Consider the following 16,683-nt stretch of genomic DNA (forward strand, 5'->3'; position numbering starts at 1 on the left):
AGTAGAATCTTTGAAATTGTTGCATCTTGCATTTATATTTTTGTTCAGTGTATAATACAATTTATATTTTTCTCTGTTAAACAAAACAAGTAAAAACAATCAATGTATGAAAATTGTTGACACTTTTATTGCTTGAAATAGTGGCCCACAATTTTCCATTATTGCTTTAGTTCAGGCTCCTGGATTTACACAAACATCTCAATGTGAGGAGTTGCTGTCACTGTCCAACCAAAGGACCCATATGGGTACCCTTTACGCTCAATGAAATCTGTTTCTTCGGTCCAATAATCACAGGTGCCATAATGCTAAAGCTGGCATCCACATCACATGCCATAGAACAGAGAGACAGAAGTTTGTGGTGTTTTTGAACACGAGCTGTTCAATTTCATTTTGAAGAGCTGCCAAGGATGTTTTAATTTCCATTCAGGGTCAGGTCTTATTCCCATGTCATAACAGTTCAGTAACAATTCTAGATTAACTGTACATAAAAGAGATTTAGTGATCATCACTTAATATAAATACAAACATTAACTATAGGCCTATCATTTTTTAGGTTTTGTTAAACCCAATAACACAATCGTGTATATTGTTCTGAAGATAATGCTAGTAAAATGTCTCATTTCGTGGTATCTAACTCATAACATCATAAAAATAACATATATTAATCAAGTCTCATACCCCAGCTTGATGTTACAGTATTATACACACGGAAATAGTGCATCGTGCACTGGGAGTCAGCGTGCTGTTAGAGAGTCTTTGAGAAGGGAGATGAACAACACTGTCTTGTGTGCTGTAAAACAACTGGACGGAGTACAGTTGTACCCTGTGGGCATGGACACAAACAAAACAAATGGATCAACAGTGGGGTGTGATGTCAGAACAGACCTCCGACCAACACGCCACTGATGAAGATGAGAGTGGAGGGAGTGTGAGCCTTCCTGCCAGTGCCATGCAGCTAGCTGAGTCACCATACAGAATGGATAGAAGTAGGATGAGAGAGGAGGGGGGAAAGAACAGCAGAAAATTTGGATTTTCCCGCATCCTCTGAATTCCTGTTGTCACCATGGTTACATGGCTGGAGGCCAGTTCGGAAAAACGAAACAACCACTGAGGAAGAGCTTTCAAAATTGCTACACTGCCCCCCCTGTAGCTTACACCACAGCGTTAACTGCAGAGACAGTTAGAAGTAATGCTTCATCTTTAGTGAGTTGAACAGTACAAATCATTTCTCTAAGCTCCATAAAACGGATTGAAGTGACTTGAGGTTCACCACACTGTAACAAAAGTAATTTCAAGACTGCCATAGCACCAACAAGTGACAAACTACTTAGAACCAGTTTAAGTTTAAAATCCGATGATAATGATAGTGATCCAGTACGGTGTTAATGATTGAAATCAGCGGTTAGAACAAGAAGGATGCCAGAGCCCACACAACCTGCATGATCTTCTTTCCTATGCTATACATTGTCAATATTTCTGATACACCTCTGTGTATACTCAATCCCATGTTAAAGTGTGATTAATGGAACAACAGGTTGCATATATTCAAGCCTGTTATGTGCTGAAAGGGAGCTGCTGCCTGCTGTAAGCTTTAGGCTTTTGTTGCACATGACTGTGGGTCACATCACATCACCAAGATACAGTGTGAAGCATGTACAAGATAAACAAATGATAACATAATGCAACCATACAAGGACAATATAGGAGGAAGGTAGAATCCTATTACACCAGCTCCGACGCTCGTTATATGTGACAGGGCTTGCAGACTATAACGGATTACAAAGGAAATCCCAGCCGTGAGATGCCCTGTGATGCAGAACTCCCAAACGAACTAAATGCCTTTTTTAAATGTTTTTATTTAAAAAAAATGTATTTCACCTTTATTTAACCAGGTAGGCTAGTTGAGAACAAGTTCTCATTTGCAACTGCGACCTGGCTAAGATAAAGCATAGCAGTGTGAACAGACAACACAGAGTTACAAATGGAGTAAACAATTAATTAATTAATTAAGTCAATTAATTAAGTCAATAACATAGTAGAAAAAAAGAGAGTCTATATACATTGTGTGCAAAAGGCATGAGGAGGTAGGCGAATAGTTACAATTTTGCAGATTAACACTGGAGTGATAAATGATCAGATGGTCATGTACAGGTAGAAATATTGGTGTGCAAAAGAGCAGAAAAGTAAATAAATAAAAACAGTATGGGGATGAGGTAGGTAAAATTGGGTGGGCTATTTACCGATAGACTATGTACAGCTGCAGCGATCGGTTAGCTGCTCAGATAGCAGTTTGAAGTTGGTGAGGGAGATAAAAGTCTCCAACTTCAATGATTTTTGCAATTCGTTCCAGTCACAGGCAGCAGAGAACTGGAACGAAAGGCGGCCAAATGAGGTGTTGGCTTTAGGGATGATCAGTGAGATACACCTGCTGGAGCGCGTGCTACGGGTGGGTGTTGCCATCGTGACCAGTGAACTGAGATAAGGCGGAGCTTTACCTAGCATGGACTTGTAGTTGACCTGGAGCCAGTGGGTCTGGCGACGAATATGTAGCGAGGGCCAGCCGACTAGAGCATACAGGTCGCAGTGGTGGGTGGTATAAGGTGCTTTAGTAACAAAACGGGTGGCACTGTGATAAACTGCATCCAGTTTGCTGAGTAGAGTGTTGGAAGCTATTTTGTAGATGACATCGCCGAAGTCGAGGATCGGTAGGATAGTCAGTTTTACTAGGGTAAGTTTGGCGGCGTGAGTGAAGGAGGCTTTGTGGCGGAATAGAAAGCTCTAGATTTGATTTTAGATTGGAGATGTTTGATATGAGTCTGGAAGGAGAGTTTACAGTCTAGCCAGACACCTAGGTACTTATAGATGTCCACATATTCTAGGTCGGAACCATCCAGGGTGGTGATGCTATTCGGGCGTGCGGGTGCAGGCAGCAAACTGTTGAAAAGCATGCATTTGGTTTTACTAGCGTTTAAGAGCAGTTGGAGGCCACGGAAGGAGTGTTGTATGGCATTGAAGCTCGTTTGGAGGTTAGATAGCACAGTGTCCAAGGACGGGCCGGAAGTATACAGAATGGTGTCGTCTGCGTAGAGGTGGATCAGGGAATCGCCCGCAGCAAGAGCAACATCATTGATATATACAGAGAAAAGAGTCGGCCCGAGAATTGAACCCTGTGGCACCCCCATAGAGACTGCCAGAGGACCGGACAGCATGCCCTCCGATTTGACACACTGAACTCTGTCTGCAAAGTAGTTGGTGAACCAGGCAAGGCAGTCATCAGAAAAACCGAGGCTACTGAGTCTGCCGATAAGAATATGGTGATTGACAGGAGTCGAAAGCCTTGGCAAGGTCGATGAAGACGGGTGCACAGTACTGTCTTTTATCGATGGCGGTTATGATATCGTTTAGTACCTTGAGCGTGGCTGAGGTGCACCCGTGACCGGCTCGGAAACCAGATTGCACAGCGGAGAAGGTACGGTGGGATTCGAGATGGTCAGTGACCTGTTTGTTGACTTGGCTTTCGAAGACCTTAGATAGGCAGGGCAGGATGGATATAGGTCTGTAAGAGTTTGGGTCCAGGGTGTCTCCCCCTTTGAAGAGGGGGATGACTGCGGCAGCTTTCTAATCCTTGGGCATCTCAGACGATATGAAAGAGAGGTTGAACAGGCTGGTAATAGGGATTGCGACAATGGCGGCGGATAGTTTCAGAAATAGAGGGTCCAGATTGTCAAGCCCAGCTGATTTGTACGGGTCCAGGTTTTGCAGCTCTTTCAGAACATCTGCTATCTGGATTTGAGTAAAGAAGAACCTGGAGAGGCTTGGGCAAGTAGCTGCGGGGGCGGCGGAGCTGTTGGCCGAGGTTGGAGTAGCCAGGAGGAAGGCATGGCCAGCCGTTGAGAAATGCTTGTTGAAGTTTTCGATAATCATGGATTTATCGGTGGTGACCGTGTTACCTAGCCTCAGTGCAGTGGGCAGCTGGGAGGAGGTGCTCTTGTTCTCCATGGACTTCACAGTGTCCCAGAACTTTTTGGAGTTAGAGCTACAGGATGCAAATTTCTGCCTGAAGAAGCTGGCCTTTGCGTTCCTGACTGACTGCATGTATTGGTTCCTGACTTCCCTGAACAGTTGCATATCGCGGGGACTATTCGATGCTATTGCAGTCCGCCACAGGATGTTTTTGTGCTGGTTGAGGGCAGTCAGGTCTGGAGTGAACCAAGGGCTATATCTGTTCTTAGTTCTGCATTTTTTTATTTTTATACTGAGTCTTGCATGAAAGCCCATGTTGTTCCAGGTGACTGTGTGATCTTGCTCTCCCTGGCTGATGTGAGTAAAGCGTTTATAAACAGGTTAACACTCGCAAGGTCTCCGGGCCAGACGGAATACCAGGGCGGGATTTTCAAAGCATGTGCGAACCAGCTGGCAAGTGTCTTTGCAGACATTTTTATCCTATCCCTGACCAGCTGTGTTACCAACTTTGTTCAAGCAGACCACTATAGTCACCGTGCCCAAAAACAGCAAGGTAACCTGCCTAAACGACTATCAGCCCATAGCACTCACGCCTATAGCCATGAAATGCTTTGAAAGGCTGATTATGGCTCACATCATCATCCCAGACACCCCAGACACCCTGGAGATGGGGAGCTTTGGGAGGGGGGATTGGAGGTGGAGGTATTTTGGGGTGGACTGTGGGGGGTCTTGGATAGTCGAGCGGCTTCAATGCAGGTGGATTGTGGTTTAAAATAAGGTTTTCAAGAATGCTGTTCATTGACCGCAGATCAACATACAACAGCATAGTCCTTTACAAGCTCATCACCTAGCTCTGGACCCTGGGACTGACCATCTCCCTCTGCAACTGGATCCTGGACTTTCTGGATTCCCTTGCGGGTCGCCCCCAGGTGATGAGGGTAGGCAACAACACATCTGCCACGCTAACTATCAACACTGAGACCCGTCAGGGGTGTGTGCTTAGTCCCCTCCTGTACTCTCTGTTCACCCACGACTGCATGGCCGCGTACGACTCGAACACCATCGTCAAGTTTGCTGACGACACGCGTGGTAGGACTGATCACCGATGACAATGAGACAGCCTATAGGGAGGAAGTCAGAGACCTGGCAGCGTTGCACTAGGACAACAACCTCTCCCTCAACGTCAGCAAGACAAAGGAGCTAATCGTTGACTACAGGAAACAGAGGAGCGAGCACACCCCAATCCACATCGATGGGGCTGTAGTGCAGTAGGTAGAGTGCTTCAAGTTCCTCGGTGTCCTCATCACTAAGGACATGGTCTACACACACCCACAAAGAGGGCACGACAGCGCCTTTTCCGCATCAGGAGGCTGAAAAGATTTGGCATGTGCCTTCAGATCCTCAAAATGTTATACAGCTGCACCATTGAGAGCATCTTGACTGGCTGCATGACTGCTTGGTCAACTACAAGGCACCCAATCACAGGGCGCTTCAGAGTGTCACGCCTTGACCATAGAGAGCCCTTGGCATTCTCTATGGTGCAATAGGTCAGAGTGTGACTAGGGGGTGTTCTAGTCCTGTATTTCTATGTTGGTGTGAGTATGGTTCCCAATTGGAGGCAGCTGATGATCGTTGCCTCTAATTGGGGATCATACTTAGTGTGGACCTTTTCCCACCTGCGTTCGTGGGATATTGTTTCGTTTTGGTTTAGTGATTTGTGCGCTACGAACTTCACGTTTGTTTATTCTTTGTTGTTTTTTGAAGGTTCACTTTAATAAATATGTGGAACTCTACTCATGCTGCGCCTTGGTCCGCTCATTATGTATATGACGAATGTGACAGAATATCCCACCACTACAGGGCCAAGCGTACCATGGAGGTAAAGGAGAGCTGGACATGGGAGGAAATAATGGGTGGATGCGAGACCCTTCCTTGGCGGGAGTCGCCAAGGAGTATAGGAGGACAGCGACGACGCCAGGGTCCGCGGCCACAGAAACCCCAAGATTTATTTTTGGCGGGGCACAAGGGGCTGTCGGTTGAGCCGAGGAGAGAGCCAGAGACCATCGGGGAGTCGATGGAGCTGTTGGAGGAGGGAGATCGGAGAGAGATGTTGGTTAGGTGTATTCTGCAAGGCTTTCGCCCTGAAGAGCGTGTAATCAATCCAGTGCCACCTGTGCCGGCTCCACGCACCAGGCCTCCAGTGCGCCTCCCCAGCACGGTAAGTCCTGTGCCGGCTCCCCGCGCTCCTCCACCAGTGCGTGTCATCAGTCCGGTGCCACCTGTGCTGGCTCCACGCACCAGGCCTCCAGTGCGCCTCCCCAGCCCGGTACGTCCTGTGCCGGCTCCCCGCACTCGCCCTGAAGAGCGTGTCATCAGTCCGGTGCCACCTGTGCCGGCTCCACGCACCAGGCCTCCAGTGCGCCTCCCCAGCCCTGTACGTCCTGTGCCGGCTCCCCACACTCACCCTGAAGAGTGTGTCATCAGTCCGGTGCCACCTGTGCCGGCTCCACGCACCAAGCCTCCAGTGCGTCTCCCCAGCCCAGTACATCCTGTGCCGGCTCCCCGCGCTCGTCCACTAGTGCGTGTGTACAGTCCGGAGTCTCCAGCGACGGTCTACAGCCCGGAACCTCCAGCGACAGTTCACAGTCCGGAGCTTCCAGCGACAGTTCACAGTCAGGAGCTTCCAGCGACGGTTCACAGTCCGGAGCTTCCAGCGACGGTCAACGGTCCGGAGCTTCCAGAGACGGTCAACGGTTCCGAGCCTTCAGCAACGGTCAACGGTCCGGAGCCTCCAGTGACGGTCCATGGCCTGGAGAGTTAGTGCAAAAAAGGGTCAATGCTGCTAGTTCGGGTAGCCATTTGATTAGCTATCTAGCAGTCTTGTTTAGCAGTCGTATGGCTGGAGGTAGAAGATGTTCAGGGTCCTTTTGGTTCCAGACTTGGTGCACTGGTACAGCTTGCCATGCGGTAGAAGAAAGAACAGTCTATGGCATGTGTGGCTAGAGTCTTTGTTAATTTTTTGGGGAATGGTATGGAGGTCCTGGATGGCAAGCGTCTCGGTCCAGAGATGTACTGGGCAGTACTCAACACCCTCTGTGTCACGTACTCGAGGGTGGTGAATTTGCCATACCAAGCGGTGATGCAGCTAGTCAAAACACTCTTGATGGTGCAGCTGTAGAACTTTTTGAGGATCCGAGGGCCCATGGCAAATCTTTTCAGCCTCCAGAGGGGGGAGAGGCGCCCTCTTTACGACTGTGTCGGTGTGTGTGGACCTGTCACGGACGTCGTCATGGAAATGACCGGACCAAGGTACAGCGTGGTGAACGTACATTTTCCTTTATTTATATCAATGTCGCCAACAAAACAAGAAACAAAGAAACGACCGTGAAGCTTACCAGGGCTATAGTGCCTCTAACAAAGTCAACTACCCACAAAATACAAAGGAAAAAAGGCTGCTTAAGTATGATTCCCAATCAGAGACAACGATAGACAGCTGTCCCTGATTGAGAACCATACCCGGCCAAACATACTGCATAAGCCAACACACATAACATGCACACGTGCATACTGATGCCTCACACACACACATTCACACTCGCCACATGCGCTGCTGCTACTGTCTATTATCTATCCTGTTGCCTAGTCACTTTACCCCTACCTATATGTACATAGCTACCTCAATTACCTTTTACCCCTGCAGATTGACTCGGTAATGGTACTTCCTGTATATAGTCATGTACATTACTGAGGCCGAGCTCAGGGCCTCTATGTCAAGCGTTGTCAGAGGAAGGCCCCACTAACTTCCAAAGACTAAAGCTACCCAAGCAATAGACTGTTCACTCTGCTACAGTCTGGCAAACGGTACCGGAGCATCGGCTCTTGGGCCAACAGGCTCTGAAACAGCTTCTACCCCCAAGCCATAAGACTGCTAAATAGTTCATTAAATGGTTACCCGGACTACTTGCACTGACCCTACCTTACACTGACTCACAAGTCTAAATATAGACACTATAACATACACTCACTCACACACACTACACTCTCACACAAAACCCACACACATTCACATACAATACTGTACATACGCACACACGCACAACACACATGCATACTGACACAACACAAACACGCACGAACACATACACACGCATACCAACACAACACAAACATATGCTGCTGCCACTCTGTTCTTCATTTGACTTGTATTGTTATCAATCCTGATGCCTAGTCACTTTACCCTGCCTTTATGTACATACAGTATCTTCTACCTTCTATCTGGTACTGCCTGTATATAGCTCCACATTGATCTGGTACTGGTACTGCCTGTATATAGCTCCACATTGATCTGGTACTGGTACTGCCTGTATATAGCTCCACATTGATCTGGTACTGGTACTGCCTGTATATAGCTCCACATTGATCTGGTACTGGTACTGCCTGTATATAGCTCCACATTGATCTGGTACTGGTACTGCCTGTATATAGCTCAATTATTGTGTATTTTATTCCTTTTGTGTTGCTATTTTTATTTCTATTCAAATTTTTTAAATGCATCGTTGGTAAGGGCTCGTAAGCAAGTATTTCATACTAAAGTCTACATCTGCTGCATGTGACAAATACAATTTGATTTGATTAAAATAATCTCATGTGTGTGTGTGTGTGTGTGTGTGTGTGTGTGTGTGTGTGTGTGTGTGTGTGTGTGTGTGAGAGAGAGAGAGAGAGAGAGAGAGAGATAGAAATGAGAACAATATAAATTCTTTCCCATTAGGGCCAGTTTGGGTGAGGGTGAGTGGGCCTCCCATCTTCCCCTTTCCTCGCCTCGTAGATGTGGAGGGTTACAGATCTGTGAGCTGGAACAGATGGCCTACTTTGACCCTGTGGGTTTGCCTTGGATTATGTGGTGGCACAGGACCAGCCTGTGGAGTGAGTGGGGGTGGGGTTTATGGGGGTAGTGTTGTGGGAAGATTCACATCTGCCAGGACTAAATGCTGCTGGACGGTGATGGGAGTTGGGGAAACATGGGGGGTTATGCTTGCAGAATATACTATAGGGGAGACCTAGTGCGGTTATTACCATAGAGATGCTATAATTAATGTGTTGTATTTAATTATGGGATTATTACACTGTTTACTCTTATCTGTATGTCTCGGCCCTTGTATAACTAATTTAACCACATTATTTGAAACAATACACCAATCCATTTTCAACCTAACATCATTAAGTATCTTAGTAAGGGAACTATATCCTTTCCTGGTGAATCGACTACAGCCAAAGTAAGTAGGAAATCATTAAGATTTAGGTTTTGTGTGTGTGCATGCATGTGTGTGCGTGTCTGTCTGTGTGTGTATATGTTATCTGATGAACTCTTGGGATCATGCCAGCCAAGTAATTACACAAGGGGTTTGAAACACAGTGGGGCCTTGAACGGGAGTCATTGTAGATGATGACAGTAGAGATGGATGGATGATGGGGGAATCATGGGAATCTAATGGATATGGTGTTAGTCCAGACGTAAATGTTGCCCTGGGATTAGAATTGGCACTTGGTCTCACAAGATTGCATTTCTGTAAACCTACTATAGAACAGCCCAAACTGGACACTTTTTCCAGTGACAACGTTGCACCGGCCAACTTATTGCAGCATGTGGTAGGAGAATCAAATCAAACTTTTTTACAAGTGCATTTTGACTTTTTGAAACAATTTACAGTAAAATAAAAGAGAAAGGTTACAAAAATACCATTAAATGTTTTACATTTCAATCATAAAAATATGTTAAAAGACAAAATGAAAACCTAAAAGAATGAAATTATACCAGTTATAGGCTATATTCTTCAAGGGTGTCTTGAAACCTCAATGGACGGCACTGAGCTATCTTTTCCTCTTTCCTCTCGACTCATTAAGATACAGCTCCTGTCAAACACACCCACTCCAAACACACCCACTCCAAATTCTACTTTGGACATCTACTTCGGCCAAAGATGAGTTTTGTCAACATAGTATCCTCGTTATTTCAACTTAATTCATCAACATGACTGTGTTTCACTGTGGCAATTTGGTTGAATTAGTCAAATGTCATCAATTTAAACAGTTTATGGTCTATTGTAATTTATTTTCCCCATGGAATATGCCACAACTAGGCTACAATGTATCAGCCTAATGCCTGGAAATAAAAGCTCCTTAGTTTCTGACATTTTGAATGTTGGAAAGTTTGGTATGCCAGGTGATTTGTAGCTCAGACTGTAGCACCAATAACTGATGGACAAATTGCACCCCCTTGTGATGATAGCTAGATAGCAGGATCACATAATTAAATGCATCTGTATGGGAAAGCTATAGTAATACATTTTGGTCAACTGTTGAGCCACAAATGACATAATTGCTATTTCTGAGGAAATTTAAATGGGCTCAAATGTTTAATTCTTGATGAATTTAGTGTCGCTCAGGCCCATAGTAAATATGAGACAATCAAAAAAATCTCAGATCAATTTCACTTCCAGACACTAGGGGTCCTCAGTGGCTAGCGGTGCATGATGTCTCAAAACGTATTTGTTTTTATCACGTGACAGGAAAGTCCCCGTTGGAACGTTTGCCAAACAAGGAAGCAAACCTGCAGCTAGCTAATGCCCGCGACTTTGCTGACAGCTAGTGGGGGTGAAGTCCGAAACAAAATTTGAAGACGTTTATGATCACAGTTAGCTAGCTTCACGTCCTGTGGCTAACTTTCGGTACATTCAGCAAGGACTGTCTACTCGCTCTTGTCTTTGCTATAAGATCCAACGAAGCTTGCCTGGCCAGTTTAGCTGGCTAGCTAGCATTCTCCTTGTCGACGAGTGTGTGTGCTGTCTGCATTCCTGTGTTGAGTTTTTGACAGAGGACTTTTCACTTATTTTGTCTTTCGCCCTAACGGTGGGTGACTGTCCTAGGTAGCTAGCAAGGACATTGTTCACCCAGTCACTTTTCATGCTAGGCTTTTGAATAGAACGCTACGTAAGATAACTAGCTAGCTAGGTGGTTAGCTAACGGCGCTTTTCGACTGTCATTCTTTTCTCTTGAGTTTTTGACACATCGCATCGGACTAGCTGTATCATGGGCACAAACACATTAACAACTAGCTAGCTAACTAGCTAGCTTAAGGTAAGTTGTCTTTTAAAATCATTGGCAGCTGGGCTGGCAACTTTAGCCATAACTAACTACGTTATCTGATTTATCCAAGTAGTGACACAGTAGCCATCGTTGTCAAAACAGAAACGACCTGTGATATCTGCCTATAATCTAGTCTGGCGTTAGGGTTATCCACTTCAAAAAACACGAGGATTTCGACACGCACCATCTGATTGTTCTGAAATCGTTTATGTTAGAATTGATTGCATTTTAATTTATAGGATTCATATATTAATATTAAGTAAATATCATCCGATTTGGACCAAACTGTTTTCTAACAATGGGTTAGGCATGAGGAATCCAAATGAATGGTCAAACGTCACCCATGGACACCCCACATTAATCCCACCCCAACAACCAATTATATAGTAACAGTTCTGTGTCTGACAAGTAGTATGGAGGTGCGGCTCTGAGCATTGTTTCTTCATCCTATGTAATGAATTCCCAGTTAATTTGGTGACGTTTTCCCCTGTTAAGAAAAAATGGTCATGGAAGTTGTTAGGTTTATGTCTCATCATACATCCTGATATTACCAGGTTCTGATCAATAGATGGTGCTGTTCATGCTATATTGGGAGAAAAGTTTGAAAGAACACACCCCCCCCCCCCCCCCCCCCCCTCTCAATGCTAACAGGGTAGTTAGTACAAAATGACATTGGTTTCCTAAGCCTGTGAGCAGTCTATTGACATTGTATGACAGCAACTCATGCTTTTGTTCGCCACTGTTCCAAATGCAAACCTTTTAGCATTTGTGGCACAAATCCAATGCAATTCAATGCTACCTATGTTAGTATTTTCACACTAAATGTTCAAATCATCCTAAAGTATCTGAAAATGAATTAAGGCAATAATGCTACTTATAGATTTGGATATGAATTTTGAAAATGGAAATATAAGTACCATTGACATGCATTGGATTTGTTACAAATTATAAAACGTTTGCGTTTAAAACATTGGCCAGGTAAACAAAACCAAAGCATGGGTTGCTGTCATACCTTGTCCATAGACTGCTTAAACTAAGATGTAAAAAAAAACAAAAAAATCACCTAATAGCAGGAACAGCACCATCTAGTTTTTAGAACTTGGTATTAACAGGATGCAGGATATGACATAAACCTAACAACTTCAATGACACATTTCTCTGATGAAGAAACAATACTCTGAGCCACAGTTCCATACTACTTGTCAGACATAGAAAACTAATACTGTATACTCATAGTTGGGATTGGCTGGGGTATGTGGGGTCCATGGGTGGATTTTGACAATTTCTTTGGATTCCTCATGTCTTACTCACTGTTAGAAAAAGTTTGGTCCAAATTGGATGTCGGGTTCTATATTTATTAAATATTATATGAATCCTATACAAATGTCCAATTTGGGTGCAATCCATTAGCTTAATTTCTCAGATAAAATCAGAAACGATTTCAGAACAATCTGAGATGGTGGGTGTCCTGGCTTGCTGAAATGACATTGAATAATGGCACATTAGCTTGGCATTTGTGTAGAGTTAGCTCTAAAATGAATGCCAAACTTGAGTCAATGTTTTGGAAAGTTGGTAGCATGCTAGTTGGCTACTGTCAGATTTAGTATCTAGGCTAGCTGTCAGGGAAACTGCCATCGTATGACTGTTGTGAAGAGCACCATCAGGTGTTAAGATTGCATTGCAACATAACTTTGTTCTAAATAATGTGTGTTGCCTCATACCAGTTCACAATAGAATGAGGACTCGAGCCATGCTGCTTTAATGTTTGGTTGTCTTTACCTTTTTTTTTAACCAGATTTCATGTTAATCTGGAGAGGCTGCCACTCCAAGATTCCAGACCTTTTCATCCAAGATTTCCCCCCACACCTTCCCCACAAAGCCCCACTCCCTCTCCCTGACCCCTCATAATGTTGGAGGGACTTGTTGCCTGGGTACTCAACACATACCTAGGCAAATATGTCAGCAACCTAAATACAGACCAGCTCTCCATCGCCCTCCTCAAAGGTACCCTGTCTGTCTGTCTGTTCGTTTGGCTGCCTCAGGGTGTCCACCATCAGTTTCTATGATGACATCATCCTCGCTCTTACCCTCATTGAATTTGACAGCTCTTCAACGTGCTATGTTACCAAAATCCCTGCAGTATACAATATAGCATAATCATAATGTATCATGCATTTACTGTAGCTGTAGCACTGTATCTGAAACCCTTGTCTTCCTAGGGGCGGTGGAGCTGGAGAACCTTCCCTTAAGGAAAGATGCCCTCCGAGAGTTTGATCTGCCCTTTGAGGTCAAAGCAGGTGAGTGATCCATCAAAAAACCTTTTATCAGTCAGGCTATCATTGAAAACATTCACAAGAACTATATAAAAAAAATATAGAATTAAACTCAATATGCCCAATATGAGTTATTATGAGTTGAGCAAAATATTGGCCTTCATTCCTGGGCACTCACCACACTTATCTCCAGTCCTTGCTGATCAATACTGCTTGTTTGACCTTTTGTTCACTAAAAGAATGTCAACAATCAGTGTTATTTAGTCTGGTAACAAGCATGCACCCATAATGGCAAAGGAAATAAATAAAAAACATTATTTTTTTCACCTTTATTTAACCAGGTAAGCTAGTTAAGATCAAGTTCTCATTTGCAACTGCGACCTGGCAAAGATAAATGGTTCAACATGCCTTTCTTTCAACCAAACCAGTGATTGGTTTAATTGTTAAGACTAGCTGGATGGGAAGTGGCTGTGTAGTCAGTGCAGCACAGTGATTAGTATGACAACAGTCTACAGTTAGACATACAATAATAAATACACAACAGCAACACTTATTTGAGGTTGAGCAATGTTCATTTAGTCACTTCAAATGAATGTTATCTCAGCTTTTATGTCGTTTATCTTCATTATTTGATTTGAAGTTAGTGTATTGATAAGGAGAAGGGGCACCATTGTTATCTTCAGTAACTTCTTTACTAAGATAAATCAAGACACAATATACAGAGAATTATGAGTACTGTAGTACTTCATGCTACACCATGCTTTCGCTCTCCAGGCTTCATTGGGAAGATCACACTCCAGATCCCGTTCTACCGGCCCCACAGTGACCCCTGGGTCATCTCCATGTCCCAGCTCAACCTCATCATCGGCCCGGTCCGACCCCAGGAGTATGACAAGGAGACGGAGAGGGAGGCCGAGCGCGAACGCAAGAAACAGCTGCTCAAGGCACTAGAGGACAAGTGGAAGGTGTGTGGGAATGGTGGCAAGAATCAGGCTCTTCTGTATTCTTATCTGTAGACTGTGTATGTATGCAGTATACAAAACATCATGAACACCTGCATTTTCCCTGACATAGACTGCCCATGTGAATCCAGGTGAATGCTATGATCCCTTATTGATGTCACTTGTTAAATCCACTTCAATCACTGTAGATGAAGGGGAGGAAACAGGTTAAATAATAATTTTAAAGTCTTGAGACAATTAAAACGTGGATTGTGTATGTGTGCCATTGAGGTGGAATGTGCAAGACAGAAAATGTAAGTGCTTTTGAACAGGGTATGCTAGTAGGTGCCAGGCGCACCGGTTTTTGTCAAGAACTGCAATGCTTCTGGGTTTTTCACTCTCAACAGTGTCCCGTGTGTATCTAGACCAGTCCACCAGCCAACTTGACACAACTGTGGGAAGCATTGGAGTCAGCATGGGCCAGCATCCCTGTGGAATGCTTTTGACAACTTTAAGATTCCATGCCCCAACGAATTTAGGCTGTTCTGAGGGAAATGGTGGGGGGGTGCGCAACGCAATATTAGGAAGGTGTTAATAAGGTTTTGAAAACTCAGTGTTTGTATGTAGACAGTTGCATTACTGTACTTAAAGACTAATGCTAGTGACCTGTGTTTTATCTTATAAATGTGATTTATTGATTGCATGTAATCAATATGGCCTTACTTTTAGAATCATTGTATTATGCTATTGCAGTGAAGAGTGGATTGCTTCCTACTTTTGCTGTGAAATTATATTTATCCAAGAGGTCCACCAAGCCGCAGTTTACATATGATTGTGATATGTACAGTATCTTCAGCATTGTAATGATAGGGACATGTTGCTCATTAGACAACTAGTCGATGTTTTGATTGATGTACCTTTCCCTCAGAGCGAGTGTGAACAGAAAGGAGAGTCCTACTGGTACTCTGTCACTGCCTCTGTAGTCACCAGGATCGTGGAGAACATCGAGGTAAAATATCACATTCCTTTGGGACATGTCATTGCAATCCACTTGACTTGTGTTTAGAATCAGAACTGACTTTTCCCTTTGGGGTTCCTCTTCAGCTAAAGATACAAGATGTCCACTTGCGATTTGAGGATGACTTGACCAACCCAGGGAAGCCATTTTGCTTTGGTGTCTGCATCAACAACGTATCTGCACAGAACTCTTCAATAGAACCGGTAAGAAACATGTGCCAGTCAGACATCGCTTGCCATAGCAAGTGGGTATTGGCTGCTCTATCTAATAGTGAGTGTGTTCCTCCTTCTTAACAGGCACAAAGGCTCATGCGGCAAAAGCAACTGGAGATTAAAGAATTCAGCGTCTATTGGGACACAGTGTCGAGCATGTTGGGCGATCTCCCCGCCAATGAGATTCAGGAGGCCATGACCAAGTGCATGCAGAGCCGAGAGCACCAGTATATCTTTGAGCCGGTGTGTGCCTCGGTGCTGCTGAGGAGGAACGCCTCCAAGGAGCCTCTGAGGTCTCGCAACGTGCCCCGCATCGAGGGCCAGGTTCAGCTGAAGCCTCTATCCCTACGACTGTCACAGGTGCAGTACCAGCAGATCATGGCCTTCCTCAAAGAGCTGGACCGCAGGGAAAGGGAGATGATGTTCCGCCAGTGGAGACCCAAAGTCCCCGTCATCGGAAACTGCCGGCATTGGTGGATGTTTGCCATCCAGGCCAACCTGAGTGAGATTCGAGAGCAGAGGCGGAGGGGGAACTGGGAGTTTGCCCTGCAGAGGGCACGGGACGCCCAGCTTTACACCAACCTCTACTTCCAGAGGCTTAAAGGAGCCCCCCTCACCCCCCCGGAGGAGTGTGAATTGCAGAGAGTGGAGGATGAGCAGAATCTGGAGGAGTTGCAGAGCCTTAGGGGAGTTGTCCACGACTGCTTCCGCAAACAGGAGGAAATCGCAGAGAGTGTGAGAGAACCTATCGCTGAGAGCCCACCACCCTGTTCTCCCACAGAGAGCTCCATCCCCAAGAGTGGCAGCTCTGGCATGATCCAGTACCTGCAGTCTTGGTTCCCTGGCTGGGGCGGCTGGTACGGAGCGTACCCTGAGACGGGCCCTGATGAGCTCCTACCAGGTCCTGGCACCTGGGATATGCTGGGTAAGCACTAAGGGGCAAATTCTAACTTTCACTTAGTCATGCATTGATGTCAATGGGAGACTGAACATTTTAAGTTGTAGTTGGGATTCAACCCTGAGAGCTTTTCTCCCGGATCGTGGAACAAAAAATTGTATGTATGTTGCCATTGAGTGAGTGTAGTCAAAATATTGGGATAGCCTTTTAATACTAAAGACAGCAAATGCTATGT

At 45.0% G+C, this 16,683-nt stretch overlaps 1 protein-coding gene across 4 annotated transcripts in view; it reads left to right on the forward strand.

Moving 5' to 3' along the window:
• Window positions 1-10,517: 10,517 nt before the first annotated feature.
• Window positions 10,518-16,683, forward strand: part of vps13d (vacuolar protein sorting 13 homolog D) — a 65,318-nt gene continuing 59,152 nt past the window's right edge. For all 4 annotated transcript variants that reach the window (XM_036947251.2, XM_036947253.2, XM_036947252.2 and 1 more), the window contains exons 1-7: window positions 10,518-11,097; window positions 12,902-13,110; window positions 13,326-13,403; window positions 14,154-14,344; window positions 15,249-15,329; window positions 15,425-15,541; window positions 15,635-16,475. In XM_036947251.2, the coding sequence (XP_036803146.2) occupies window positions 13,014-13,110; window positions 13,326-13,403; window positions 14,154-14,344; window positions 15,249-15,329; window positions 15,425-15,541; window positions 15,635-16,475 (1,405 nt within the window). In that variant the 5' untranslated portion in view covers window positions 10,518-11,097; window positions 12,902-13,013. The remainder of the gene's footprint in view (window positions 11,098-12,901; window positions 13,111-13,325; window positions 13,404-14,153; window positions 14,345-15,248; window positions 15,330-15,424; window positions 15,542-15,634; window positions 16,476-16,683) is intronic.

Source organism: Oncorhynchus mykiss, chromosome 16, assembly GCF_057628025.1.
Source record: "Oncorhynchus mykiss isolate SJ-2025 chromosome 16, ASM5762802v1, whole genome shotgun sequence".
Taxonomy (NCBI): Eukaryota; Metazoa; Chordata; class Actinopteri; order Salmoniformes; family Salmonidae; genus Oncorhynchus; species Oncorhynchus mykiss.